This window comes from Drosophila arizonae, chromosome 2 (assembly GCF_054131065.1).
Source record: "Drosophila arizonae isolate 15081-1271.41 chromosome 2, UAZ_ARI_1.0, whole genome shotgun sequence".
NCBI lineage: Eukaryota > Metazoa > Arthropoda > Insecta > Diptera > Drosophilidae > Drosophila > Drosophila arizonae.
The window spans coordinates 25,285,761-25,313,067 of NC_142922.1; the positions used below are offsets into that span (position 1 = coordinate 25,285,761).

At 45.1% G+C, this 27,307-nt stretch overlaps 3 protein-coding genes across 8 annotated transcripts in view; 2 read left to right on the forward strand and 1 right to left on the reverse strand.

Moving 5' to 3' along the window:
* The first annotated feature begins 3 nt into the window (after window positions 1–3).
* On the forward strand, window positions 4–21,267 carry Ppn (proteoglycan-like sulfated glycoprotein papilin). 6 transcript variants are annotated; one of them, XM_018018784.2, is made up of 18 exons: window positions 5–367; window positions 10,029–10,089; window positions 10,152–10,330; window positions 10,398–11,426; window positions 11,486–11,789; window positions 11,845–15,664; window positions 15,725–15,904; window positions 16,146–16,316; window positions 16,408–17,423; window positions 17,482–17,665; window positions 17,729–17,926; window positions 18,005–18,175; window positions 18,442–19,016; window positions 19,080–19,230; window positions 19,701–20,144; window positions 20,254–20,412; window positions 20,478–20,594; window positions 20,658–21,267. In XM_018018784.2, exons 1-18 carry the CDS (start codon window positions 345–347, stop codon window positions 20,819–20,821), a joined length of 8,946 nt encoding a protein of 2,981 aa, XP_017874273.1. In that variant the 5' UTR covers window positions 5–344; the 3' UTR covers window positions 20,822–21,267. The 6 variants fall into 6 exon arrangements, with proteins under 6 accessions (XP_017874278.1, XP_017874273.1, XP_017874276.1 ...); XM_018018787.2 differs by lacking the exon at window positions 19,701–20,144; XM_089463064.1 differs by lacking the exon at window positions 16,146–16,316.
* A 227-nt stretch (window positions 21,268–21,494) lies between these two features.
* On the forward strand, window positions 21,495–22,439 carry LOC108621473 (uncharacterized). Its single transcript, XM_018018790.2, has 3 exons — window positions 21,495–21,636; window positions 21,694–21,921; window positions 21,985–22,439. Exons 1-3 carry the CDS (start codon window positions 21,565–21,567, stop codon window positions 22,315–22,317), a joined length of 633 nt encoding a protein of 210 aa, XP_017874279.1. The 5' UTR covers window positions 21,495–21,564; the 3' UTR covers window positions 22,318–22,439.
* The window catches only part of Dhc98D (Dynein heavy chain at 89D), a 34,793-nt gene continuing 29,853 nt past the window's right edge, over window positions 22,368–27,307 (reverse strand). The window contains exons 41-48 of the mRNA XM_018018783.2: window positions 26,931–27,261; window positions 26,722–26,853; window positions 24,450–24,661; window positions 23,882–24,022; window positions 23,650–23,754; window positions 23,479–23,580; window positions 23,160–23,306; window positions 22,368–22,662 (exon numbers count right to left, since the gene is read on the reverse strand). Coding sequence (XP_017874272.1) covers window positions 22,513–22,662; window positions 23,160–23,306; window positions 23,479–23,580; window positions 23,650–23,754; window positions 23,882–24,022; window positions 24,450–24,661; window positions 26,722–26,853; window positions 26,931–27,261 — 1,320 coding nt within the window. The 3' untranslated portion in view covers window positions 22,368–22,512. The remainder of the gene's footprint in view (window positions 22,663–23,159; window positions 23,307–23,478; window positions 23,581–23,649; window positions 23,755–23,881; window positions 24,023–24,449; window positions 24,662–26,721; window positions 26,854–26,930; window positions 27,262–27,307) is intronic.

Below are 27,307 nucleotides of genomic sequence, written 5' to 3' on the forward strand. Positions count from 1 at the left end.
GCAACAGAATTAGAGCGATCTCGTCTCGTTCAGTTTGTGGCGTACGCTCTAGCCCTGCGGGTGTGCTGGTGATCGTGATCGTGTTGGAAGGACGTGTTGGCAAGGACGACGGCGCCTGTTTGAAAGCATCGCACGATTCCTTTTGGCAATGCGCAAGCGCAAAGTGCAAGCAAATGTTCGAGTGACAAGTGTGCAACAGAAATAAATATACAAATTAAAACTCAAGTGATAAACATTTCAAGTGCTTGGCCAGCGAAAGCAAACTTCTAAATATCTGTGCCAGCAATACATGAGGAGCAGCGCCAAACGCTGTCGATTACTATATAGATAGCACCAGCGGCGAAATGGATTTATCGAGGCGGTTGCGGTAAGCATCTGACAAATATGTATCTCATAGATACAATTGCCAGCCGCAGCATCGGCAGCAGCGGCAGCGGCAGCAGTTGGAGCGTGTTTGGCACGAAATTGATTCCTTTTGTGCTCGCCCACAAATTACAGTGTCAATGCGAATTTTAATTTCATTTGAACTACATGTGCAAACACTTGACTTGGCTCCTGACTGGCTGCCAGGCATCCTGCCTGACTGGCTGCCACTGATTGTCCTGCACATGTGTGCGTTCAGTCTGTATCTGTGTGTGTGTGTGTGGGGGGGCGAGAGTTTGTCCTGGGAACGTGCTTCCTGTGCAACAGGCGTTGCGTTATTGACAGTACGCGACTGCCATTATCCTGGCCAACATTTTGTTTGCATGCCAAATTACATTGCCCGTTTAATTGAAGTTTGTTAATGAAAATTGCAACATTTTGCCAGCAATTTGAAAAGCATCCTTGGCCCCGTTCGTTGTCACACCGAGCTCTGCGTAATTAGTGTTTCACTATTATCTTAATAGCTGCTCTCAAATGAGTAAATATTCCGCTTAAGAGCGCAGATTCAATCTGCCATTTGACAAATTATTTGCGTGAATTTCTTTAATGCTTTTTTCGCGGAAAACTGCCATCCAAATATTTATGTAGAAATGGAAATGAGAAATGTAGAAATAGCTGCTCTATATATCGTACTATGAGAAATCATGCAATGCAAAGGATTTTATTATGCAAAGAAAATAGTACAAATTCTATAAGGAATGATCAAAGATCTTCTGCTATCGATATTTCCGGTTAAGGTAGATTTCTGAAAAGCTTTTTTGGCCCACATGCTTTGTCCATTACCTGTGCCCGTGCTGGCAGCAGTTTGGTTTTACCTTTGGGTTTGTTAGTTTTTCAAATTTGTGTGCGAACACAGAAATCAAATCAAAATTTCATATGGAAATGTAAATATTTATGTGTGTGCCGCCTAGTGTGTGTAGGTGAAGTGCGTGCTCTTTGAAGCGCTCCCAAAAACAGCCTCGCCAAAGAAACAAAAAATTGAGATGAAGAAGAAGATGAAGTCCGAATTGAAGTGAAACAGGCAACCAGAAATCATGTGCAAAGTCAGTTCAAAGTTGACTGCGACTCGGATGCTGCTGCTGTTGCTGCTGCTGCTGCCACTGATGGATCTTGATGGAGCTGAGGCAGTTGCTCTCACGCACACGACGCTGGACATCTATCTGTTGCGTGTGATCTGCAGCACTGTCTGCGTTTTATTTTTGGCTAAAGTCATAAAGTTGCCGACGTGGTGGCCAGCAGACATAAATGCCGAGAACTTGTTCCCCCATGCCAGACTCTAGCGCGACGTCGCCTCTGGCCAGCTGGTAGTTAGCGCATCCATTCGTCAAGTATTTTAAAGTTTTTCGCGAAAAACACTGGGCTTGCCACTTGAAAAAAAAAGAAAAGGAAAACGTTGCACGTTGTCAACGGCGAGGCCGCTTTTTTTTTTTTTTTTTTTTTTTTTTTTTTTTTTTTTTTGTTCTCTCTCAATTCAATTTTGGTTTTTGTGGCTCTTTTGTTTTTTTGGCCCGCTTTGTTCCGCGAAATTGCGTCAGAATGTGGCCAACACATGACCTCTTTAGCGTTGACTTTGGCGGATGCGATAACGACACGTGTTCGTCTATAGATTGAATCAAACTTTGCAGGAGCTGACATAAACAATATTCTTTGAATAATTGAATTCATATTTACTTGGCGAAATTTTATAAAAGAACTATCAGCTCGCTTCAGTACAATGCAAAATGAAGGCATATACATACATACATACATAATCAGATTTATTTAATACATTGTCAAGTGCTGGAATGCCTGTCTGTTGATTTTCCATAAGTATGTGACATGTTGATAATAAATTCATTTTCCATTGGATAACATTTGATTCATTCATATTTCTTAGTCAAGTATTTTAGCATTTCTCGCCTTGAATGATTGGGGCGTAAGGCATTCGGTTATTCAGCTGGCCTATGCGTATGACTTGCGACCGACAGCAAGCTGGGTCGGGTCAATAGACACTCTGTAGTTTAATGGCACAGCCTAAACACTTTAAGAGTTTCGTCTATGTGTGGGGCTATTAACTGGTCATATAAGTAACTCAGTTTCATTACACAAAGCAAAATTTTGTGACTCGTGACGTCTTTGAACTTGACTTAGTTGTTGTTAATGTTGTTCAGTGTTGGAAAACGGCAAGCGGCAAAAGTAAGACTGTTATAAAGGTGTGTACTGCAATCATCGTACGTATTGCATTTAACTGAAATGTAGATCTACCTCAGTAGAATATAGCCAAAAATAAATTCTTGCCGATTATGTAAATATATTCATTCGTCCAGCTACATACGTGTTCCTGGCTGCTGCTGGCATTGTTTGTTATGCTTTAACTACATTTTTTCCATCGAAACTCATTAAATTTCCAGCAGAAAGCAGCAACAGCAACAGCAACAACAACAACAAATTGACCAAATTGTTTATTAAGTGTTTGTGTGCTTTTAACTAAGTATAAACAATAAATTCCAGAAATGGATGCTTTGAAAATGAAAATGATACACGCACACACGTTTCACTCCATCGAAGATTTCGAGCAGAATCATGCACATAATATGGACACCGTAGCACGAGGCAAATAAACATATTTCGATTGCATAATTGAATCATAGTTACTATTAATAAATTGTTTAAGCAAATGCCCGATGGGGGGCACCCCCCTCCCGCTCTGACTTGGCGGCTGGTGTGAAAAATACGCCGGAAATTCAATGTGCCTGAAATTCGATGTTGCGCATGCAGTTTTGTGGAAAATGAAATGAAATTAACGAGAATATCGAATGATGCGGCAAATGAGCAACAAATTAAACACAAGTCGTTCGCAGGCTTAAACAAACGACCCGTCTTGTTGCAACTGCGGTCCTTCTCTATGGCTCAATTGCAGTCCAAGTTCAGGGCGGCCATGTTGCACGCTGCATTTGCAACATGTGTGCCTTGGGTCCCCCAGTGGCAGTTAATGATCATGAGCTGGCGCAGATCTGCAGATCTTGTTCCCATGACTTTATGCATTATGCTTAATTAACAAAGGCTGCCGACGTCGCGACGTGGCGACGTTGGGCTTAATTATTCCATAGGCTAGCGTTAAATCAAATGCCAGCTACCAGTCCGAAATATGTTAATTTTTAGCCCAAAAGCCACACAGGCACACATATGCATACATATATGGCTATGTCTGGATATGTATGTACATACATAATTAAATCGATCGCCTCGGCTACGGGCCGAGTATTTTCATGGGGTCGACGCACGCTGCAACGCGGAAGATACAAAGGATGCCCCAAAACAAGACACACAAAATATGCCGTCGCAAAATTGCAGAGGCCGCAACAAGCCGCAAAAGCCAAAAACAAAAAACACAACTTCGCATGAGGCAAAAGCAAAAAATATCCAAAATTTCTGCATGCGAACCGGGTGACAGTGGGCATTAGCAGGCAGCACAGAGGCCTCAATGGGATGCGTCACATGCAGCAGCAGCAGCAGCACCAGTAAATGTGCCTAAAAAGCGGCGCTGCCGGCAGCGACAGTCGCGGCAGCAGCAGTAGCAGCAGCAGCAACAGCAACAAGTGAGGCAGAGCGCAGACAGAGCAAAAAGCCATAAAAATATTTTGACTGCCGGCTAAAGACGCGAGCTGTTTACTTGTTGTTGTTTCAGTTGCTGTGTTGTTGCTGTGGGTTGTTGCAGACGTGATTCAAATTCCGATGACAGCAAAGGAACAGAATAAACCCAGAGTGGAAACAGCATAGCAACATTGAGAGCAGAGCACAGGATCAGCTTTCCTGATTGACTTTTGTCACTGCAGCTTGTTGCATCATTTAGCATTTACATAATGCAAAGTACACCTTGCACACGTAGCAATGCTAGTAAAGTATCCATCAGTTAATAAGAATCGCATGAAATATTGCCCTGCAGTGCTGAGCATAACAATTCCCGTTTATAATTGCGTAATAAATCAATGACTCTGCTCTACATTTTGGCTGTCAGAGAGTTAGTTGATTGAGATGTAGCTTGATTGTTTGATGTGCGTCACGAAAGTCGAAGAATGGAAACTTAATTTACAATAGGTATCTCAGATATCTAAAGAAGTAGTCGTACTTGGATGAATAAACATAACAAGAATCCTCAAAATTCTTCTGAATTTAATTTTTGACAAAATAATTTTAGTTATGCTCGTAGTCTATTTAACCCTTTTCCCACTCTGTAGATTGTTCATATATTTATCATAGCTGTTCAAGGATTTCCAATTCATATATTTGAGTTTTTATTCCCATATATCTATCATTGTTGATTTATTACTGATTGGCATTGGAGAATCGGCTTATTCTCTTAATATATTGAAAGAATTTCAAAATAAACACTATTTTCAAGCATATAGCAACCAAATAATATACTTTTGTATTCGCATATATACATAGGTATTCTTAGAAAAATGTTGCGAAATAAATTATCAATGTTATCTTTATTATTAATGTTTATTGTCTGCTTTAATAGCACCATAGTGTTTATAGATATTTACGTAACTGCTCATTTGGTTACGTAAATATCTATAAACACTATGCAGGTAATTATGTGCTGAGGTATGCTCGTATTTCTCGCATCCTGGAGAATCTATTTTGAGAAATTGCCAGCTAGCAAGCTGTTTATATTAAGACTTCATAAATCGGCCCAGTTCGACGCATCGGATGGATGGGTACAAAGTACGAAACTTTGAAAGCAAAGAGTTTATGATTTTGCGCTTTATTTTCGCAATGCTATTAGCAATGAGTACTTTGAGTAGTACTCCGACTTGTCTACGTACAACTTCGGGGCACTCGAGGCAGCGTGTTGCAATCTCGTCCCAAATGAGTTGGGCAAATAGAAAATTGCGAATGTTTACGCGTGGTGGAGGGGCATTTGGCATTATGATGCCTCTAATTAGCTGCTTGGCATCGTTGTTGTTGCTGTTGTTGTTGCTGTTGCTTATTGTTGTTGCAGCGCCTCGCATATTGCACTTCAAGTGGCCGATGCAACATTTGCCATACAAATTTGTTTACAAGTGTTTGTTGCTATTGGCCAGCCAAACATTTCGCTCGCCTGCCGCCGTCAACCAGTGAAATTTATGGGTCAGTAAATTGTTGTTGTTTGCGCTAAAGTGAAATGCAGCAAATGCTGTCCTCACTCTCTCTCTCAGTCTCTCTCCCTCTCTCCCTCTCTTGCTCTTTCTTTTCCTTTGTTTGTCCCTGTCTAACTGAGCTTCAATGCGAATTCTGTTTGCTCATTTGCTTTGCTCGTTTGCTCAAACGCGTGACAAATATTTCATTAGGCATTTATGCAAACTTTGTTGCTGCTGCTGCTGCTGCTGATACTGATGTTGCTGCTGAAGTGCCTTTTAGCTTCAAAGAGCTGCAACTTTGTTGGTGCACACACACACACACACACCCATACACTCAGTAAAAGCTCAACTGTTGCATAACCCTGCCCGCTAGGTGCCTCACTTGGTAAACAATTGCAACGCACTGCGTGTGTGCGTTTTAATGTTTATTATTTTCACTACTCAATTAAGCTTAATTAATTTTGAAATTGATAATTGCATGCCCAAGCGTTGCAGGGCTCTTTGGCTGACAGCAGGAGCCCTAGCCCTAGCCCAAGCTAAAGCCAAAGCCGAGCCGAGCCGAGCCGGACCGAGCTGAGCTGAGCTGAGCTGTCAAAGTCGTGTGTGCAGTGCTTTATGCAAATGCAATTAAAATTTCAACAATGCAAACATTTACTTCCGTTGCCACAAATGTCGACGCGTTGTGCCAGCATCTTCATGGAGTCATCCCCGCAGCCATCAGCTGCAGCACGTGCAGCCACAGCGCTCACCTGGTGGTGCATATGCAACATTTACCTGGCCGTCGCTCAGCCACAATTTGGCGTTTTGCATTAGCCTGTGTTTGTCTTGCGATAATTGTATGACTATGTAATTGTATTTGCACACCCCCTACACTGTGGGCGTGACATTTGAAATGGCAATGCTCGTGTATCCTTTCAACTAATGAGGCCAAGCCTGCGAGGCTGCACTTAATTGCCGGCTGTTGAGACAAGGCCAAACAAACCACACGCTCCCACACGCAGCCTCATAAGAGTTGGCAAAATGTTTACTTCATGGAATTAGTGCTGAATTAGGAGCGGTGGTGCTTGCTTATATTATGATAACCTTGGATGGTCGGGGAATCTGGATACATTGTGTTTTATTCAGATGTTTACCTATATTTGATTGAGCGTACGCAATGCTATGCTAAATGTTTTCTATATCCAATGATTGGCATCATTTTGACTCCGAGTTCAGCGTTAACTTGTTCTTATCTGCGTTTCAATTTACAGCAATCAAATCAGTTACAATTCCATCAAGGCACATATAGAAACAAAAACAAACAGAATAAAAAAATGCCAACATTTTTTACAATCAGCATTTAAAACATGGGGCAGCTAAAGTCAAATGGTTGCAGCTGGTTTGAGGGGGAGACCCGGGGCAGACGCATTCCATCTTCATCAAAGGCCCGGAGGCTTCTGTGGCATCTGCATGGTACGCACAAATGTTGCATGCTACACTCTTTCATTTACATTCCTTCAGTACATTCTTGGACTTTTAAATAGAACGCACTGCTGCCCCAGCTGCTCCAACTGCCTCAGTTGCCCCAGCTGCTGCTGCAAGTGCCGCAAGTGCCGCAAGTGCCCGACCCAACTACCAGTCGCTGTGGGTTAATCAAGTGGCATGGGAAACTGCGCAAAGACTCTTACTCCGTCCGCCTGCCTAAGTGGGGGCGTTTGCCTGCCACGGCCCCATCGATGAGTCATGTTAGCATAAACAAATCAAACGCTGCTTTCTGTCTTCAGGTGTGGCTGCTGCTGCTGCCTTCAATTTATTTTCGTGTGCTGCTGACGCTTTGTTTAGATTAGTTCCGACTTGCCACATATTTTAGCTAGTCTCTGGCCGTTGTTTAGCATCGAATTTAAGTATTTTACAATTTGTTTGCGTTCTTGAGTTTAGCGGCTAAGTGCACGCACTTGTACACTAAGTGCTGCTGTTAATGTTGTTGCGGCTAATAAGCAGCGCCGTTATTTATGACGGCCATTGCAACATTTTGGGCTGCAAATGCACTTGTTGCTGCCACAGATTTCCCAATAGAAACAAAAACACACATGTTGGATTGGATGGGAACTGAATGGGAACAAACATTGCCAGCTAAGGGGTGTGAAACAAATAATCAACTCAATTTTCTTCGACATATTATTTTAACACCACTGTTTGAGGAAGGATGTTTGCTTTATTTAGAAACAAGGAAAAAATTAAAATAAATTAAACAAAAATGTAGCACTAATGGAGTTTTAGCTAGTTTCCAGTATTTGCTATCAAATATTAAAATGCCTCATGAATTTATTTCTGTTAAGCAATTAGTTCCGGTACAAGAGAGAAAACACTTTATATATATTAAAAGTCAGCAGTCAAACGACCATTTCTTGTTAATACTTGGTAATAACTACTTCTACTTGTCTTACAGCCACCTATTGTGTTCCATTGTTGTTTAGTGATTTCTCTGCTCTGAGCAGAAAACAATACAGTCCATTGTTTGATTGTTTGAGTGGAATCCTTTCATTTTAGCTCAAACTGGGCCTGTAAATTGGCCCAGCCCACAATGTGGAAAGCTTTGGCAGAGAGCTGCCTGCCTTGATCTTGGCCATTAGCAGGCTTTGAGCTATTAGAGATTAACAGCCACAGTCCAATTGGGGTCAGAGCGAAGCCAGTACAATTCATAGCAAATGTATATATATATATATACATTTACCTGGACATGGGTCCGATGTTGTCTTGTTGTGCTGCAGAGCTTCCGTCGGATTTTTGGCATTTCCTCTTTGTGTTTGACATTTCTGTGGGGGCGGTGTGCGTTTGAATGCCAATGGTTTCATTTGATGTGTACGAGCGATGCCTGGACATGGACATATGTATCTCACGATTGTGGCAGCTGTTTATGTTTCTGTCACGTGGTAGCCACCATATGTGGCAGCCAGGAATGTGATAAAGCATACGTCGCATGTCTATAAGTATGCACGATATACAAAGTTGTTCTTGGTAACAATTTAGTTATATTTTACGTGTGGAAATTTGTGCGCCATCAGCAAGCAGCTACGCATAAAAATGGAATCAGAGACTGGCCATGACTTTTGCGGTGTCAGCAGATTGCGCTGAACTATCCAATTAATAGCGCGTCGCTGTTCTAGCCGGGTTCGAGTTTGTCACAGTGTGCTGGTAGTGTCTTCTGTTTGTATGACGCAATAGATTTGGAGGCGTCTAAGCGACGCCGCCTTCAGGCCAGAGTCAGCCCGGCTCAATGGACTGTGAAATGTGTGCCGTGGCGTTGCCGTTGTCGTTGTCGTTGTCGTAGTCGTAGTCATAGTCGATGTCATTGTCGGTTCTCTGCCAAAGCAATAGGTGTCCTGGCATTGGTTTCAAAAGGGAAATGCGCTCAAATTGCATTAAAATACCAACACAGAGGCATTAAAATTATGGCCACACACTTGGCGGGCAACACTGCTACCAAGTCCTGGCCCTGTCATAAGCAGCACGCCTGCTGTGCCCCCCAGTCGTACTCCCAGTCGCAGTCGCAGCTGCCGTTGCAATCGCAGCCAGTCGGAGGCGTCCAAGTGTAACAAAACGCAGGCTTCTTGCACGCAGCGTCAAAAATTAAATTGGCAAGCCACCAACAACGAGCGGGGCCTGGGGCCACTAAGCCCCGTTGCCTGCAACATTGAACGCTTTTGACATATTCATGCAAGTTGTCCTCGTTCCCCGACCCCGTCCCCGTCATGGTCCTCGTCCTTGCTCTCGGCCTCGGTCCTGCTCCTTCGACTGTGAATGTTAGTGCGACTGAGGCTGCTGCTGCGGCTGCTGCTGCGGCTGCGGCTGCGGCGTCGCCTTGTCTGTGGCATAATCATATATTCTCTGCTGGCGGGTACTTATTATTTGCTTGTTCTTTTCTTTTTGGCAAATCGGCAGGAAGCGCTGCTAAATTATGTCTTGTTTATGTGGCATTGCATATTTATGGCCAGCGTTTCGGCGCACTATAAAAAAATTGTTACCAAAAGAATGATATTGCAAAATTTGACTTGACCAAGTTCGACTAAGTCGCCCACTCCACCACAGATGCCCCACCACCAGCACAGCTGTACAATGCAAAAACAAGTTCAATGTTTGTTTGCTCTGCCCAGTGGACAAAAACAAGTTCGTCTTGTTGTTGTTGTTGTTGCTGTTGTTGTTGTTGTTTCTGCTCGTCTGAAGCCCTAGAAAAGTTTATTTGTACACCTTTGCTGGACGTGGCGTGCCTTCTTTTCTTTTTTTGAGAAAGTCTTTGACAAGTAACTGACTCCCGTCTGCCTTTACTCTTTCTCACGCACGCTCTCTTTTTCGCTTTTCCCCCTCCCTTTTACTCCTCTCACATCCGCCTTTGTAATCAAGCAAAGTCGTCAAATATTTGCCACCAGTCAACAGGTGACGACGTGTTCCATGGCTTTCATTCATGTTTGTGTGCAGACAACATTTTAATTAAATTGTTTGGATTTCCGTCTCTGCTTCCAGAATAACTGCCTTGATAGCATTCATATTAATAATATGTGTACCAGACTCACAGAGTAGATTCGTAAGTATAGCCACTTCATATTATTGCCGATCGACCCATTGAACCGCTCTCCTCCTGCTTAGCCTGGACTACGCGCAAAAAGACAATATGGCGCCAATCTTTATTTACCCGCTAGCTACGTGATCCCGGGCGGAGAGGGCGACGATCCTAGCGAGTGGACTGACTGGAGTTCACCCTCGGAGTGCTCGCGCACCTGTGGAGGCGGTGTTTCCTATCAGGCGCGTGAATGTCGCCGTAGAGAGTGAGCTGACTTTATATGAAATCCTTAGTCTTATGCTGACCATTAATTCAACTCAAATTTTACTCAGTGCGAATGGCGACGATATGTGCAGTGGCGGCAGTCGCCGTTACTATTCATGCAACACGCAGGACTGTCCTGAGGAGGAGCCAGATTTCAGAGCTATGCAGTGCTCGCGCTTCGATTACACCAAATTCGACGGCGTGCTCTACACTTGGGTGCCGTACACCAATGCGGCGAATCCATGTGAGCTGAACTGCATGCCGAAGGGTGAGCGCTTCTACTACCGCCAGAAAGAGATGGTGGTGGATGGTACACGGTGCAATGATAAGGATCTGGACGTCTGCGTCAATGGCCAGTGCCTGCCCGTTGGCTGCGACATGATGCTGGGCAGTGATGCCAAGGAGGACAAGTGCCGCAAGTGCGGTGGCGATGGCAGCACTTGCAAAACAATTAAGAACATCTATGCATCCAGTGATCTGTCTGCGGGCTACAACGATCTGCTGCTCGTGCCCCAGGGCGCAACCAATATTCGCATTCAGGAGACAGCGCCCTCGAATAACTATCTTGCCTGTCGCAACCAGTCTGGACACTATTACCTAAATGGTAACTGGCGTATTGATTTTCCACGTCCCATGTTTTATGCGGGCGCCTGGTGGAACTATGAGCGCAAGCCATTGGGATTTGCGGCACCCGATCAACTGACATGCAGCGGTCCCATAACCGAAAGTATCTACATCATAATGTTGGTGCAGGATAAGAATGTGAGCGTGGAGTACGAGTACAGTATACCCGAGTCCTTGAGCCACAGCCAGCCAGATGCGCATACATGGACGCATCGTGAATTTGGCCCCTGCAGTGCATCGTGCGGAGGCGGAACGCAGTCTCGTCAAGTTACTTGCAATAACCGCATTAACCTACAAGAAGTCGATGAGGCCTTATGCGAGGCTCATACCAAGCCGGCTGAAACTCAGGCCTGTGGTACAGAGCCATGTGCACCACATTGGGTTGAAGGCGTATGGGGTAAGTGCTCCAAGGGCTGCGGATCTGATGGTTTCCAAAATCGCACAGTCACTTGCGAGCGCATTTCGTCTGACGGGTAAGTTGTATATAAAGCTCGAAAAAAGCAGAACATTTGAATGATATAAATTTTCATAGTGTTCATACTGCCGAAGATGATGCAGTTTGCCTTAAGGAAGTTGGAAATAAGCCAGCAACAGCTCAGGAGTGCAATCGAGATGTCAAGAACTGTCCGAAATATCACCTCGGTCCCTGGAAACCGTGCGACAAGCTTTGCGGCGAGGGCAAACAAACTCGTAAAGTCACGTGCTTCATTGAGGAAAATGGTCACAAGCGCGTTCTGCCCGAGGAAGACTGCGTGGAAGACAAGCCTGAAGTGGAAAGGGCCTGCCTATTGGCACCATGTGAGGGTGTAGACTGGATCATATCCCAGTGGAGTGGTGTAAGTAAAATGAATTTAAATTTAAGCTAAAAGGCTAATACCATTTTCCTTTCAGTGTGATGCCTGCGGACAGACTACAGAAACTCGTACTGCCGTATGCGGCTCAAAGGATGGTAAGGTGTACCCAGACAAGTTTTGTGGCGACAAGGCCCCTGAACTGACCAGATCGTGCACTTCGTCAAAGTGTGAGTCCCAATGGTTTTCATCAGAGTGGAGCAAGTGCTCAGCGGCATGTGGAAAGGGCGCTCAATCGCGTATTGTCCTATGCGGAATTTTTGATGGCAAACAGATAAAAACCACAGATGACTCCAAGTGTGATGCGGCAACAAAACCAAAGACTGATCAAGAGTGTGAAGGTGAAGAAAAAGAATGCCCTGGTCAATGGTTTACTGGACCTTTTGGCCAATGCAGCAAGCCTTGCGGTGGAGGAGAGCGTGTTCGTGAGGTTTTGTGTTTGTCCAATGGCACCAAGTCCCTCAACTGCGATGAGTCGAAGGTTGAATCAATTTCTGAAAAGTGTAATACTCAGCCCTGCACCAAAGATCAAGTTTTGCCTCTCACGAGCACTGATAAGCCGATCGAGGATGATGAAGAAGAATGCGAAGATGATGATGAGTTTGTTTTGGTTGACTCAGACGTAACTGATGTCACTGATGATGACTCAGAAGCAATGTCAACAACCGACGATTTGATGTTGAGCGATAGTCCTTACACAACTTCAGAAGACGCCTCGGCCTCTACCGACAGCACAGTCGAAGGATCTGGTTCAGATAGCACTTCTGATAGTGGATTCGAGGGCAGTGGAAGTGAATCGACAAGTGAAGTTTCTACTTCATCTGACGAATCTTCCACTGGAGCAACTGATTGGTCTACTGAGTCTAGTGGCTCGTCTGCCATCAGTGAATCGACGTCAGAAGCCTCATCATCATCGGTGTCTGGAGTTACCTCAGATTCCTCCACAAGTGAATCAAGTGAAGCCTCAAGTGGTTCAACCGATGTTTCAGGTTCAACGGAAGAGTCAAGCTTAGGCACGACGGACGCAAGTTCGAGCGATGCATCGAGCTCAACAGAAGTTTCAGGCTCGACAGATATCTCAAGTTCGACAGATGCTTCCAGCTCAACAGATGTCTCAGGCTCGACGGAAGTCTCAAGCTCAACAGACGCCTCAGGTTCAACAGACATCTCTAGCTCGACTGAGGCCTCAAGTTCGACAGACGCCTCGGGCTCGACGGAGGCGTCAAGCTCTACGGATGCCTCAAGCTCCACTGACATTTCAAGTGCAACAGACACTTCAAGTTCTACTGATGGTTCTTCCAGTGGATTTACAGACTTGCCTCTCGAAGCTTCATCTTCGGGAAGCTCTGAATCTAGTAGCTCAACAGAGGGTGTTTCGTCTACATCAGAATCAAGCAGCGATGCAACTAAAGATACAACAGACGTATCCTCTTCTACTGATACATCGTCGTCGACAGAGTCATCTGTATCTACGGATACGACTGTCTCGTCATCAACGGAATCTACATCAGAGCTTTCGACGGAATCAACCGAGTCGACTAGTTCGCCAGGCTCAACTGAAAGTACAACGGAGGGCAGCTCATCAGCATCTGCTGATTCATCCACTTCTGGTATCACTGAATCCACCAGTTCAGGATCAACGGATAGCACCAAGCAAGATTCTACAGATGAATCTACAACAAATGCAAGTAGCAGTTCTGCAGATGGTTCAACAGATAGTACTACAGAGGGTGTCACTACTGGTTCAACTGATGGCTCGACAGAGATTTCAACAGATGGTTCAACTGATAATTCAAGTAGTGGCTCTACTGATGGCTCATCTGGAGGCTCGACAGACGGTTCGACGGATGTTACGACCGATAGCTCTACAGACAGCTCATCTAATGGCTCCACTGACACAACTAACGCTTCCGAGTCTACTGAATCACAGAGCACTGGCGTCACAGAAAGTACTTCGGAGGGCTCTAGCTCTGGATCCACTATTGAAGGTAGCTCTAGTTCCACTGACAGCTCAAGTTCTACCGATAGTTCAGCTTCCACGGACATTTCTGGCTCCACTGATAGCTCAACAGTTGGCTCTTCAGAATCTTCCACTACTACCGACAGTTCTACCGATGCTTCTTCCACTGATATAAGTTCATCCGAGTCTTCGGACTCAACAGCGACAACGGAGAGTGGAGCTACTACCGAAAGTGGAGGCACTACCGAAAGTGGAGGCACTACAGATACTACATCTGAGAGCTCTACTGATTCTACTGGCTCTACTGACTCAACGGGTAGTTCACTATCTACAGAAACAAGCTCTACCAGCGACATTTGGAGCACATCTGACTCCGATGATGAAACGAGTACACCTCACACCTGGGAGACAACTCTTACGCCAAAGAAAGACAAGTTACGGAAATGTAAGTCGAAGAAGAAGAGTTGTGCTAAGGCTGAATTCGGTTGTTGTCTTGATGGCAAGTCGACAGCTAAAGGACCATTTGATGAGGGTTGTCCCATTGCGAAAACATGTGCTGACACAGAGTTTGGCTGCTGTTCAGATGGAGTCTCTCCAGCTAAGGGCAAAAGAAACAAGGGCTGTCCGAAATCAGATTGCGCCGAGACACTCTTCGGTTGCTGCCCAGATAAATATACAGCTGCAGAGGGTGAAGATAATGAGGGATGCCCTGAGCCCACAACTTTGCCGCCAACAACCACAGAAGAATCGACTATTTCGATATCGACAGACGTTGAGGGCTCTGGTGATTCTACTTCGTCCACGGAGTCAGACACCGCGGTTACCTCTTGCTCCTTTACTGAATTCTACTGCTGTCCCGATGGCAAGACTCCTGCTAAGGGCGAGAACTTTGCTGGCTGCCCACAGCTTGGTGGCGCTCCGGGCTGTGAACAATCTGAACACGGTTGTTGTCCTGATCGGCGTACTGCCGCTGCCGGCCCTGATGGCCAAGGCTGCGCTGCGTGCACTAGCGAACCATTCGGCTGCTGTCCAGACAATGAGACTCCTGCTCACGGCCCACAGGGTGAAGGCTGCTGCATTAATACAGAGTTTGGCTGCTGCCCCGACAACATTCGGCCTGCATACGGGCCCAACTTTGAGGGCTGCGAGTGTGCGTCCTCTCCATACGGCTGCTGTGCAGATCAGAAGACTTCCGCACGTGGACCACAACAGGAGGGCTGTCCATGTGAGACTACTCCATATGGTTGCTGTCCGGACAAAATCACTGCTGCCAGAGGACCCAAATTTGAAGGCTGTCCGTGCGAATCAATGCAGTTTGGTTGCTGTCCCGACGGTCTTTCCTTTGCCAAGGGACCGCATAACCAGGGATGCCACTGCGCCCAGTCAGAATTCAAATGCTGTGAGGATGGTAAGACACCAGCTAAAGGACCAAACTTTGAAGGCTGCACCTGTGTGGAGACCGAGTACGGCTGTTGTCCAGATGGCGTTACAAAGGCTCAGGATGACAAGTTTGGCGGTTGCGAAAATGTTCAAGAGCCACCGCAGAAGGCTTGTGGCTTACCTAAGGAACAGGGTACTTGCGGCAATTTCAGCGTCAAGTATTACTTTGATACTTCTTATGGCGGCTGTGCTCGATTCTGGTACGGCGGCTGTGAGGGCAATGGCAATCGCTTTGAGACCGAGGCCGATTGTAAGGATACATGCCAGGAATACAGCGGACAGCATGTTTGCCTGTTGCCAAAGAGTTCCGGTCCTTGCCAGGGCTACTCTAAGAAATGGTACTTCGATACAGACCGCAATCGTTGCGAGGAGTTCCAATACGGCGGATGCTATGGCACTAACAATCGCTTCGACAGTCTAGAACAGTGCCAGTCCACTTGTGCCATAAGTGAGACCCTGCGTAAGTACATGAATAGACTATATAAGATTAAATTCTAGTTGAGTTTGTATTCTATCATAGCCGCCTGTGAGCAACCTGTGGAAAGTGGACCCTGTGCCGGCAACTATGAGCGCTGGTACTACGACAACCAGACTGACGTGTGTCGTCCGTTCACCTATGGTGGTTGCAAGGGCAACAAAAACAACTATCCCACTGAACACGCTTGCATCTACAGTTGTCGACAGCCCGGAGTTCTGAAAGGTTTGAGAATTAATTTATTTATGTACCCTTGGCTCGGGGAAGATCTGTGTAATATCAATGTTTGCCTTAGTTTAGCTTTAAGCATGACTTTATTATTTTATCCTGGTTAACGGTATGATTTTTTTTTATATTATGTACTATCCTTTGCTTGGTGTTTGGTAATGCATGAATGCCTGTTGCTTGCTATATTTTTCCCGATTCCCTGCACGCTATGTTGTTCCGCATCCTTACACAAACATAGAGCAATGCTCCTTGCCTAAGCAAACCGGTGATTGCAGCGAGAAACATGCCAGATGGCAGTTCTCAGAAACAGAAAAACGTTGCGTGCCCTTCTACTACTCGGGCTGTGGCGGAAATAAAAACAATTTCCCCACACTGGAATCATGCGAGGATCATTGTCCTCGACAAGTTGGTAAGCTTTCGATGTTGTTGCAATGGCTTTTGATGTGCGAAAAGCTGTGCCCCCAAGCACAAATACTGTTAACACTGTCTTATTATCTTAGCCAAGGATATTTGCGATATTCCCGCTGAGGTTGGCGAGTGCGCCAACTACGTATTCGCATGGTACTACGATACCAAGGATGCCGCTTGCCGTCAGTTCTACTATGGCGGTTGCGGTGGCAATGAGAATCGTTTCACCAGCGAAGAGGCGTGCATGGCTCGATGCGAAAAGAAACCAGAGCCACCAACACCTCCTCCACCGCAGAGTGCCGTACATGTCTGTGATCAGCCGGAGGAACGTGGTGACTGTGACAATTACTCACTCAAGTGGAGCTTTGATAGATCAAGTGGTGCTTGTCGTCAATTCTACTATGGTGGTTGCGGAGGCAATGGTAATCGCTTTGAGACCGAATCCGACTGCTTGCAGCGTTGCGGTAGACAACCAGAGCCTGAGCGACAGCCTCAGCCAGAGCCACAACCCCAGCCCCAGCCGTCTGCAAGTCTTTGCGAGCAGCCAGCGTCTGTGGGCGACTGCGCGGAATATGTGCTGAAGTGGAGCTATAATTCGACTTTGGGTAGCTGCCAGCAATTCTACTATGGCGGCTGTGGGGGCAATGAAAATCGCTTCGAGACCGAAGAGGATTGCTCCGCACGTTGCATTGCAGGCACTGATGAAGAACCGCGTCCTGGATCCGAAACGGATAAGTGCTTCAGGGGGCCAGAGCCAGGAAACTGTTATGAGAATATAACGCGCTGGTATTACAATAGCCAGGAGGGACTCTGCGATGAGTTCGTTTACAGTGGATGTGGTGGCAACGACAACAACTTTGACACCGAGGAGGACTGCCAGAATGATTGCCATCCAGCACAGGAGACCTGCTCCCTTCCCCCAGTAGCAGGACGCTGCAATGACAACTCAAATCGCTGGTACTTCGACGGACGCACAGGCGCATGCCATCAGTTCGTGTTTACGGGCTGCCGCGGCAATCGCAACAACTTTGTGACTGAGCAATCTTGCTTGGAATACTGCCGTCGTGATCAGCCACATCCAGAGCCGGAACCAGAGCCCCCAGCACCAGTAAGCGTAGTAATGCTCTCAATTGCCCCTTTAGATACTTAAAATGTTGCTGCTTTAGTCCTATTCAGTGTGCACACAGCCAGCTGAGGCCGGAGAGTGCGACAACCATACCACCGCCTGGTTCTATGACAATGAGAAGATGCTCTGCACCGCCTTCATCTATAGCGGCTGTGGTGGTAATGGTAATCGGTTTGAGACCCGTGACCAGTGCGAGCGCCAATGCGGCGAGTTCAAGGGTGTCGGTAAGTCAATTAATTCATTTCGAAAGATGTTCATAAGTTAGATATATTAACGTACTGTGTCAGATGTTTGCAATGAACCGGTGACGACGGGACCCTGCACACAGTGGCAGACCCGCTACTACTACAATCGCGATAGTCAAAGCTGCCAGCCCTTCACCTACGGTGGCTGCGATGGCACGGGCAATCGATTCAACGATCTCTATGAGTGTGAATCGGTTTGCCTCGGTGGCCGCGAGCCGTTGCCTTCGGGTGCGGCTAAAGGTAACAAGAAATGAAGCTCAGAATGAAGGGCTTTTGTTAAATATGAATTTGTTTTTGATTTTGTCTGGACGTAAGTAGATATCTGCCGACTTCCGGTGATCCCCGGAGTGTGTAACGGCCCCTCGGTGCAGGAGCGTCGTTGGTACTACGATGATGAGCGTGGCACTTGCATATCCTTTATTTACTCAGGTTGCTCTGGCAACCAGAACAACTTCCGTTCCTTTGAAGCATGCACAAATCAATGCGGAAGTAAGCTTGCTCCACAAATCACACTTTATACCAACAGCACCCGAGCACTCTGCACTCAATTTATTACCCACCCCACACACAATTATGCACTCTGCTTCACCTTCAAATTTGAGAATGCTTATTTAGTTAAGCGTAGAAGTAGCTTTTCCCAAGTAGAATATTTATTGAGTAGTGCACTTTCACTAGATATAAGATTGCACGAATTTTTTGTAGATTAGCTGGGTAGTCTCTGTATCGAACAAATCTAAGTTTCGAATTTTTCACAGAGCCCATCGACAACGAGATCGTCAACGAAATCTCACCCAGCCGTTGCGAAACGTATGATAATGAATGCCGTGATCTGCGCTGCCCGTACGGCGTCCGTCGCGTGCCAGCTGAATCGCAGCCGGAGTGTGAACAGTGCATCTGCCTAAACCCTTGCGAGGGCTATCCGTGCCCTGACGGTCAACAGTGTGCCATCGATGTATCCAATTCGGGAGGTCGCGACAATCAGTTCGTGCCTGTCTGCCGCGATATCATCAAGCCAGGCCTCTGCCCACAGCTGACGGCCAATGCCAGCGAATGCGCTCGTGAATGCTATACCGATGCCGATTGTCGTGGCGACAACAAATGCTGCAGCGATGGCTGTGGCCATCTGTGCGTTGCTCCGGCACGTCCCACCCGTCGCCCCAGCACTCCTCCACCGGTGGTTATCTACCCAGGGGAAGTGAAAGCCACACTGGAGTCCAAGGCGCCACAGGACGTGGATGTGCACACATCAGTGGGTGGTATTGCAGTACTCCGTTGCTTCGCAACTGGCAATCCGGCACCGAATATTACGTGGTCATTAAAGAATGTTGTTGTGAGTACTCCAGATGCCCACATACTCCGAACCAATATCATTCGTATACTTCATTCTTTTTAGATTGACACAAACCAAGGCCGTTATGTGCTGACTTCAAACGGTGATCTAACCATTGTCCAGGTGCGACAAACCGATGATGGCACCTACGTCTGCGTGGCCAGCAATGGCCTGGGCGAGCCAGTGCGTCGCGAGGTCGCACTACAAGTGACGGGTACGTGAAAATCTTTCAATATACATTTATTTCAAAGCCTTTGCAAATTCGATTATCTATGAAAATGCTTAATTTGAAAGCAGACAAATCTAGAACATTTATACCGGAAAAGATGTAATAGGAATCGAAATAGATATAGTTAGAGACCAGCCTTATCTACGTTACGAATATTGGATAATCCTCTTGCGACTCCATTTTCTATTATATTATGATATAATATGAATGTGGTACTTATTTTCTTTTAGAGGTTTTAGCAAAGGTAGATCTAAGGATAGTAAGCTGCAGATTAAAACTATATATTGCAAGGAACTTGCAATTGGTTTTGAATTCTTCGGATTTTCGAAGATTTTATAAGGATTTTGTCTATTTTATGTTTTATTTGGTGTTGGCTTTATAACTAACTTCTTTTAATGCATGTTGCGTGCTTTTAACCATTTGCATGGCTTTTGATTTTGTGTTGGTGTTGGTAGAGGCTAGAGATGTACCGGCCTATATCTTGGGTGTGAAGAACGTCACCCAAATTGTGCAATTGAATCAACCTGCCTTGGTTCGTTGCCCGGCTGGTGGTTATCCTGCACCGCATGTCAGCTGGTGGCGAAACAATCAACACTTCGGCATGGGTCCCGAAACAAGTCGCGCCGTAATGAACCGCGACTACTCGCTTTACTTCCGATCGGTACAGCTGTCCGATCTGGGCCTGTACACATGCGATGCGTACAACACCGGACGCCCTGTCTCGCTGCACGTAACGCTGAAGGCTATTGGTCCAGCTATTGCTCAAAACGTTGGCGATGATAAATACTTGCAGTATATCATAAACCCACCAAAGGCACCGGTCACTCAAAGGCCCACCTATCCCTACAGACCTTCGCGTCCGGTCTATGTGCCACCCCCTGTAGTGCATGATCCCAGAAGTAAGTACAAGTTGCATGATACTCTTACATTTGTGGTTTGTGTTGCGTATTTCTACAATATTTGCATAGAGTTGGGACTAATATAAGATCTATTTCATTATTGCTGCAGTCGATGCCCGTGCTGTTATTGGCTTGAATCCGCAAAACAAATACACGCCCGGCTCCACAATTGCGATGGACTGCGCCGTGCAGGGTAATCCGGCCCCGAACGTGACCTGGACTAAGGATAACACGCCCTTGTACAACAACGACCGTGTTCAAATAACCGGTAAGACAACAATGGGCCTCTTGCTTTACAATATTGCCATTAATCGTAATTCTGTCGTCTTCCAGCCAATCCACATCGTTTAGTCGTCAGCGATGTTACCACCGAGGATAGCGGTATCTATGGTTGCACAGCGCGAAACGCCTACAGCTACAGCACCAGCCAGGAGACAGTCACAATCGAGTGTAAGTACTCAAAGAATATGTGAGGTGAAAGAGCAACTAAGATTTGTTTTTTGGATTTTGCAGCTGTCGTTCCACTGTCGCCCGAGTGCATTGACAATCCCTACTTTGCCAACTGCAAGCTGATTATACAGGGCCATTACTGCGTGAACAAGTACTATGCGCAGTTCTGCTGCAGATCCTGCACATTGGCTGGCCAAATCTCGCAGCCTCATCCCAATGCGCTTTAATTCCATAAAAAAAAACTTACCAAACTTTCGAGCCTAACATTTTTGTTGGACCTTTGCAATGAATTGAGTTTAAACCAGAAAATATTCAGAGAATGAGCAACGTCACAAACCATAGATAGACCAAAAATACCGCCAACTGCATAGCCCACAGATCAAATATATAACGAATGTTTTTCTAAGTAAAACAATATGCATAAATAGCCGATAAACGATAATTTCTTCCAGCACAAAAGAAAATAGTATTAGTACTTTATATTTTTTGTTCCTATTTATTCTTGATTTAAATTCAATCCATAGAAGAAAGTGGCTAAAACTTATTTTCATTTGATATCTATTACTTAGTGTTTTTCTACGATATTTGTGCAACGAGTAAAGCAATTTAAGCCTAAAAATATTTGTAAATAAATTAAAATTATATAATAAAGAGTGCATATGTATAAATAATACATACATTAATGTGTTTTTGGTTTAGCTTCCACTTTCTATCACCTCAAATTTATTTGAACAGAATTATTTGAATGCCCACACAGTCTGGCAACGCCGCGCACTAAGGGGTTATTGATTTTCCACAGACGGTTGTGCTGCAGCTGTTTGTTGGATTCTGCGCTGTACTGCTTTGGGGTGGATTGAAGTTGGGAGTAGTACACAAAGAGATAATAAAATTTGTTTGTCTTTGTCATCGCGCTTAAGCTCGAATATCAAAATTTTAGGGATAGCTAAAATAAAGTTCAAATCATAGAATTATGGAGGACAGCGGCATAGACAGTGAGGACAGACAATCGAATATCTATGAGGATGGTGCGGCAGGCTTGCTGGTAAGTGCTGAAGCAGTTCGACAAGAAAACAAAAGCTCATGGCTAAGCCCAATACAGAAAACGGCTAGTGGAGCGCCCAAACATATGTCGGATCTGGAGTTTGAGGTGGCCTTTAGGGGTGCCAGCAAGGTGTATGCGCCCACGACCATTGAAATCGATGACGACAGGGCTGCACGGGGGACGGAGCGCAGCGAACCGCCAAACACCTGCCGCATACTGCAACGAAAACTGGAACTGAAGGTCGAGCGTGCCAGGCGCAATTATACGCAATACCAAGAGGAGCAGGTGGGTGCACTTAATCAAATGAAAAGTGTGCTGGAGCTAATGCCAAGATCCGGTCCATTTTAGGCGACCAAAACACAGACGGCCACCCTCATACCCATTAATCGGTTGCCCATACCGGGTGAGGTGGAGCAGAAGCCACTGGTCGATTATAAGTCTGAGAGCAGTGATGAGGCGGAGGAGATATCCTTTTTCCCCGCACAGCTGAAGCGTGCCAAACGACGCCAGCAGAATCACGAGCTAACCGATACTTTTAGCATACAAGAGATGACAATTGAGTCTGACCTGGATTCTGATGACAGCGGCGGCACTCAGAATCTGGAACTACTATTGCCCTCCATGAAATCAACTATTTTGGATAAGCTTAAGAGTTGCTTCGGATGCTGGCGGCGAAGGTAATGCCAGGAGTCGCAGCTCAGCAGAAGGAAGTCCAGGCACAAAGCACGCTATTGAAAGGCACTAGAAATTCATTTATAGTCACAATATTCATAACGTACAATACATAAACGATTGCCAATTCAGTCATGCAAATATCCATTTATTTGCGATATCGTTTGGCCAAACTATCAAGAATATCGCTTCCATGTACCGTTTCTAAGTATCCGTATTCAGAGTTAGACACACGCCCTGCAGTATCCAATGGCTCAGATCTTCGGAAGTGGCCAAATTCGCTTCGAATACCAGGCCGACGCCCATGGCATTTCGTCGCAGCGATGTGGTGTATACAGGCGCCAGGAATGTGTTCTGCAAAAGCCAAAATAATGTTATTGTAGAGTGTGAATTGGTACTGGAATATTTATATCAAGTATAGTATAAATAGTACTAATTTTGTAGAATGACCAAATTGAATATAGTATTGGCATTTCATATGACATTTCATCATTGCTGATTTAAACAAAAAGAAGAAATTCTCGACAAAGCGTTCCCCTGCACACTAAAGCCCCATTGGCATTCGCTATTCATACTAGTTCCAACCAATTGCTTAGCTGCCCCATTGTTACTGCGAAAAGTTAAAACACCCAGAATTTAAAATCGGAAAAAATTAGCACAACAGCTGCCCCATTAGCTGCGGAAATGGGGAAGTTGTAGGTAATTTAGTGCACAGCATTTAAACAAATATCAACGGGAGTGGGCATTATAACCACCCCCAGCAATGTGCTCCATCCAGCGTATATGTAGATACAAGAGGACATTAGTACTTGTCTCTTGCAGACGGTGTTGGACCCGGCATAAATACAAACCTGTAGCTTGAGTCGGTGCGCTTCAATGGGCACCACGGCCAGAATGGCCAGCTCCTCGACCAGGACTTTCGGATGCGAACGCTTCAGCTGGCCCGCCTGCGTGTCAAAGCGAGCTCCCTCTATGTACAGACCGTGTATATAGCAGCCCTGCAAAAAGTTCAACGATTAAAATGCAAACAGAATTCTTAATTACAAAATTAGTGCCAAGCGAGGGGGCGGTGGGCTGGTATGGAGGTAGGTGGTGGGCGGTGGGCGATATTTCCGGCAGTAGTCACATGGGGGTCATAGTTCTGCATTTAGCGCCAGGCAGTCTACTCACCGTCGCTGGACGCTCTTCGACGTCATCGGGCTCCGAGTATGTGGTCACATAGGTAAATAGCGTGGAGCGATCCAGGGGCCAGTTGTTTCTGCGGCAGGCAATCTGCAGAGGAGGAGAGACAGACAGCACCACGTTAGGAAAACTCACATTATGGAGAAGCTCATTTCTCACCTGAACGAGGGCCGTGAGGTAGCTCTGTGGTATATGCAGTCCAGACAGCCACATGACCAGCGGCTCACCTGAAATCGACCAATACTTGTACTGTACGGCACGTTTCTGAAATACCAGGTGAAAGCGAATCGCTGATTAGTGGGCGGTGGTCGGTGGACGGTGGACGGCTGACTGATTTTTTCGCCGAGCTGATTAATGAGCTGCGACGACTGTGGGAGAGACTGCGACTCACCTTTAAATGATCCAGCCAGCTGGCCAACTGCTTGCATGTGGCCGGCGCCAGTTTGCTCCATGCGGCTGGCAAGAGGCCATTGAATAACGAGTTGGCAATGTTGTCCAGGATATTGTCCATGCCGATTTCGCCGGCGATGGCCTGCGGAGGGCATGCAATTAAATTAAAAGGCACAATGACAGCACATATGCAGGCATCTGCTATAGTTGAGGGAGAGGAGAGGTAACTGTATTTGTGTGGGCGCGGCGACATCTACATCAAGACAATGGCAAAGACAGCGCCAGCGCCAGTGCCAGCGCCAGCCTGAGCACCAGCACCAGCGGCAGAGTTCATTTGCATTTGTAAATTTATTTTGGCAACAAAATGCTGCAGTCCAGCAAAGGATCGCACTCGCATTCGCATTTCCTTATGGGTTGAAGGTGGGCGACCACGAGCATTGGTCGACAGCCAAGTTGGCAATTGTATAAACAAAATGCAAAACAAAGCTGAAGGATTTATGTGAGCTTCCTATTGACAGGCAGAGCAGAGCAAAGCAGAGCAGAGCAGAGCAAAGCAAACTGAAAGTTACCTTCCGCAGCAGCTCCAGCGTCTTCTTGATGCGCACCACCAGAATATTAAACCGATCCAGCTCCTGCAGCAGCACCACACCGGTGGGTGACAGACTCATTTGGATTTGCTTTCGTATGCGCCACGTCTCGAAGGCCGGCGGAAGCTTCTTCAGTATGCCGGCAGCCACAAAGTCGATGAAGTCGTCTCGGCTGATGCCACCGGTGCCCTCACCTGAATGGGAAAATTGAAAAAATAAATTAGGCATGACAATGGCAGAGAAAATCCTCAATGTTATCTCTGTAGCAGTCAGTGGTTAGTGGTTATTGACACTTTTTTCTTCTCTCTCTTTTTTTAACACTCTTTACTTTAACATTGAAAATTGAACTAATTTCGGTTTTTATTGCCTTTGCTGTTGCTGGAATGCAGCCATTGCACATGACATTTATTGTGTTGTGAATTTCCTTTTTTTTTTTCGTAATTGTCAATTAGCAAATACTGTAGCTCATGAATATGCAAATTGTGGGCAGGTTTCCGAGTTTACCCTATCAGAGTATGGTCTATTAGTTGGAAAGAAAGATTGGACAGCTGACTATGAGAAAACGTATTTCCAATAAGATTCTTAATATTCATTTGGTATCCTTAACAGTTTAACATATGACTGACTGTAGCTAACTAGGTCATGGTAAGCTATATAAGTTCCCAATTTAACTTACGGAATAGTTAATAGCAATGCAATCAACAGTAGCCGGAAATGCAATACTCTCTCATAAACAGACAAACTTAATGAGGGATTATTTTTCACCCAGGCAGACTTACTACTTTTATGACAGGTCTTCAAAAGTCTACCCTCATTATGAAGAGATGAGCTTTTTAATGCTCTGCTCTTTTATCGTTCAGATCATTATTTGATCATGCTTTACAGGTTTACAGGGAATACTTTACCGGATTTCTCATTGTTTGGTGTACACCTGGTAGCTATGCTTGCGCAAAGGTGTGGCAAAAAGTAAAACGGCAAATTTGTTTAAATTATATTATATGTATGTACACAATCATGGACAATGTACAAGGATACTGAGTGGCTCGCATGTGTGTGCGTGTGTGTGTGTGTGTGTGTGCATATATGTATTACTGCATTGAGTGCGCGCGCGGAAAGTGGAAAAGTGCTCTCTGATGGCGGTTTTAACACGCTTAAGCTCGCAACGCAAAATTATCGACTTTCGGGTGACGTTTTCAAAAATGGTCGTTACTGCATATGCGGATGCGAATGCGAATGCGGAGGCGGGGGCGGAGGCGAAATCGGATCAGGGCGACTGTGGTGAGGCTTATGCTGAATCGCAGAGTTTTTTTTTTTGCGGCGATTTGCGGCGTGCGGGCGGCTATAGATGTGTGAACGTAGGTGTGTTTGTTGCAGTGTGCGAGAGTGTGGATGCGAATATGCTTCTATTTTAATTTTTAATGTATGCCCTGTTATTGTTCGCAGCCTATAATGGCGCATGCAATAAAGTTAATTGCAAAACCGCAACTAATTAATTAAATTAAATAAAAAATGTAACATGCCAAAAATGCAACAGCAATGAAAATCAACAAGATAAAATGTAATAAACGGCTGACAATTGGCACACGCTGCATGTAAATTAAACCATTTACTTGTAAATGGCTTCCGCTTTTTAACCGAACTGTCAAACACTTTATCGGATATATGTATGTAGATTCGCGTGGATAGGTACACCGTGCACCGGTAAATCGAAAAACGAGATCGAAACTTCCAAAATAAAATAATCGAAACTCCTATTAAACTAGGATTTTAAGTAGAACGCATCTTTTATAAAGCTTTTAGAGTATGATTTACGAAATGAAATTCGAATAATTTTCTATTAAAAGAAAAATATAATATTTAAAATAATTTATGCAAATTATAAGTAAAGTTAAAAATATTCGAAGAGATATATGTAGTTAAAGTTTTTTAAAGTAAAAAAAATATATATATATAAATATATATATATATATATATATATATATATATATATATATATATATATATATATACATATGTTTATATATATATGTATATATATATATATATATATATATATATATATATATATATATATCTATATATATATATATATATGTATGTTTATATATATATGTATATATATATACTAAATACCTAAAATGAAATTGGGCCTATCAAAGAAGTTGGGAAATAATAAGATACTAAAATTTCTACAGTGCTTCAATATCAATGTACCCAGCATTATATAGTATAGGCCCATTGGCCAGTCACTCACCAGTTTGCGGCTGCAACTCAATCAGGCTGTTCCAAATGTTGCGCGCGGCCATTGTGTAATAACCGATTTCCGCGTTTGGATGCAAACCAAATACATCCGGCTTATTGACCAGCGGCAGTTTGTCAATGTGGGCTGTGTGATCAATGCATTACGTATTTAAATGGGGGCTGTCGCATCACGTGACCCACTAACAGACGGCGGCGACTCACCAATGAAGTCCTCTTTGAGCACGGTCTCCTCGTCGGGCAGGCAGTAGTCAACGTTCTCGTCCTCGTAGAAGTGGAACGATTGGAATACATCGAACAGAAAGTCACCCATATATTCATTCATGTAGCAGTTGGTAATGCGTCTATCGAAATCATCAATGACGCGGCCCCCGTACATGACCTCGCCGATTAGATACTTGAGACTATTCCACGGCATCTTCTCCTCGGAGCAGCGGGTCAAATAGTTACGCAGGATCTCCGTGCACACTTCGAAGTCTGTGTCGTTGAAATCATACGCTATGTTCCAGCCAAGCTTATCGTATTTGCGGCGTTCCTAGCGCATAGAGAATGGGAAAAGGGAACGGGAAATGGGAATGTGA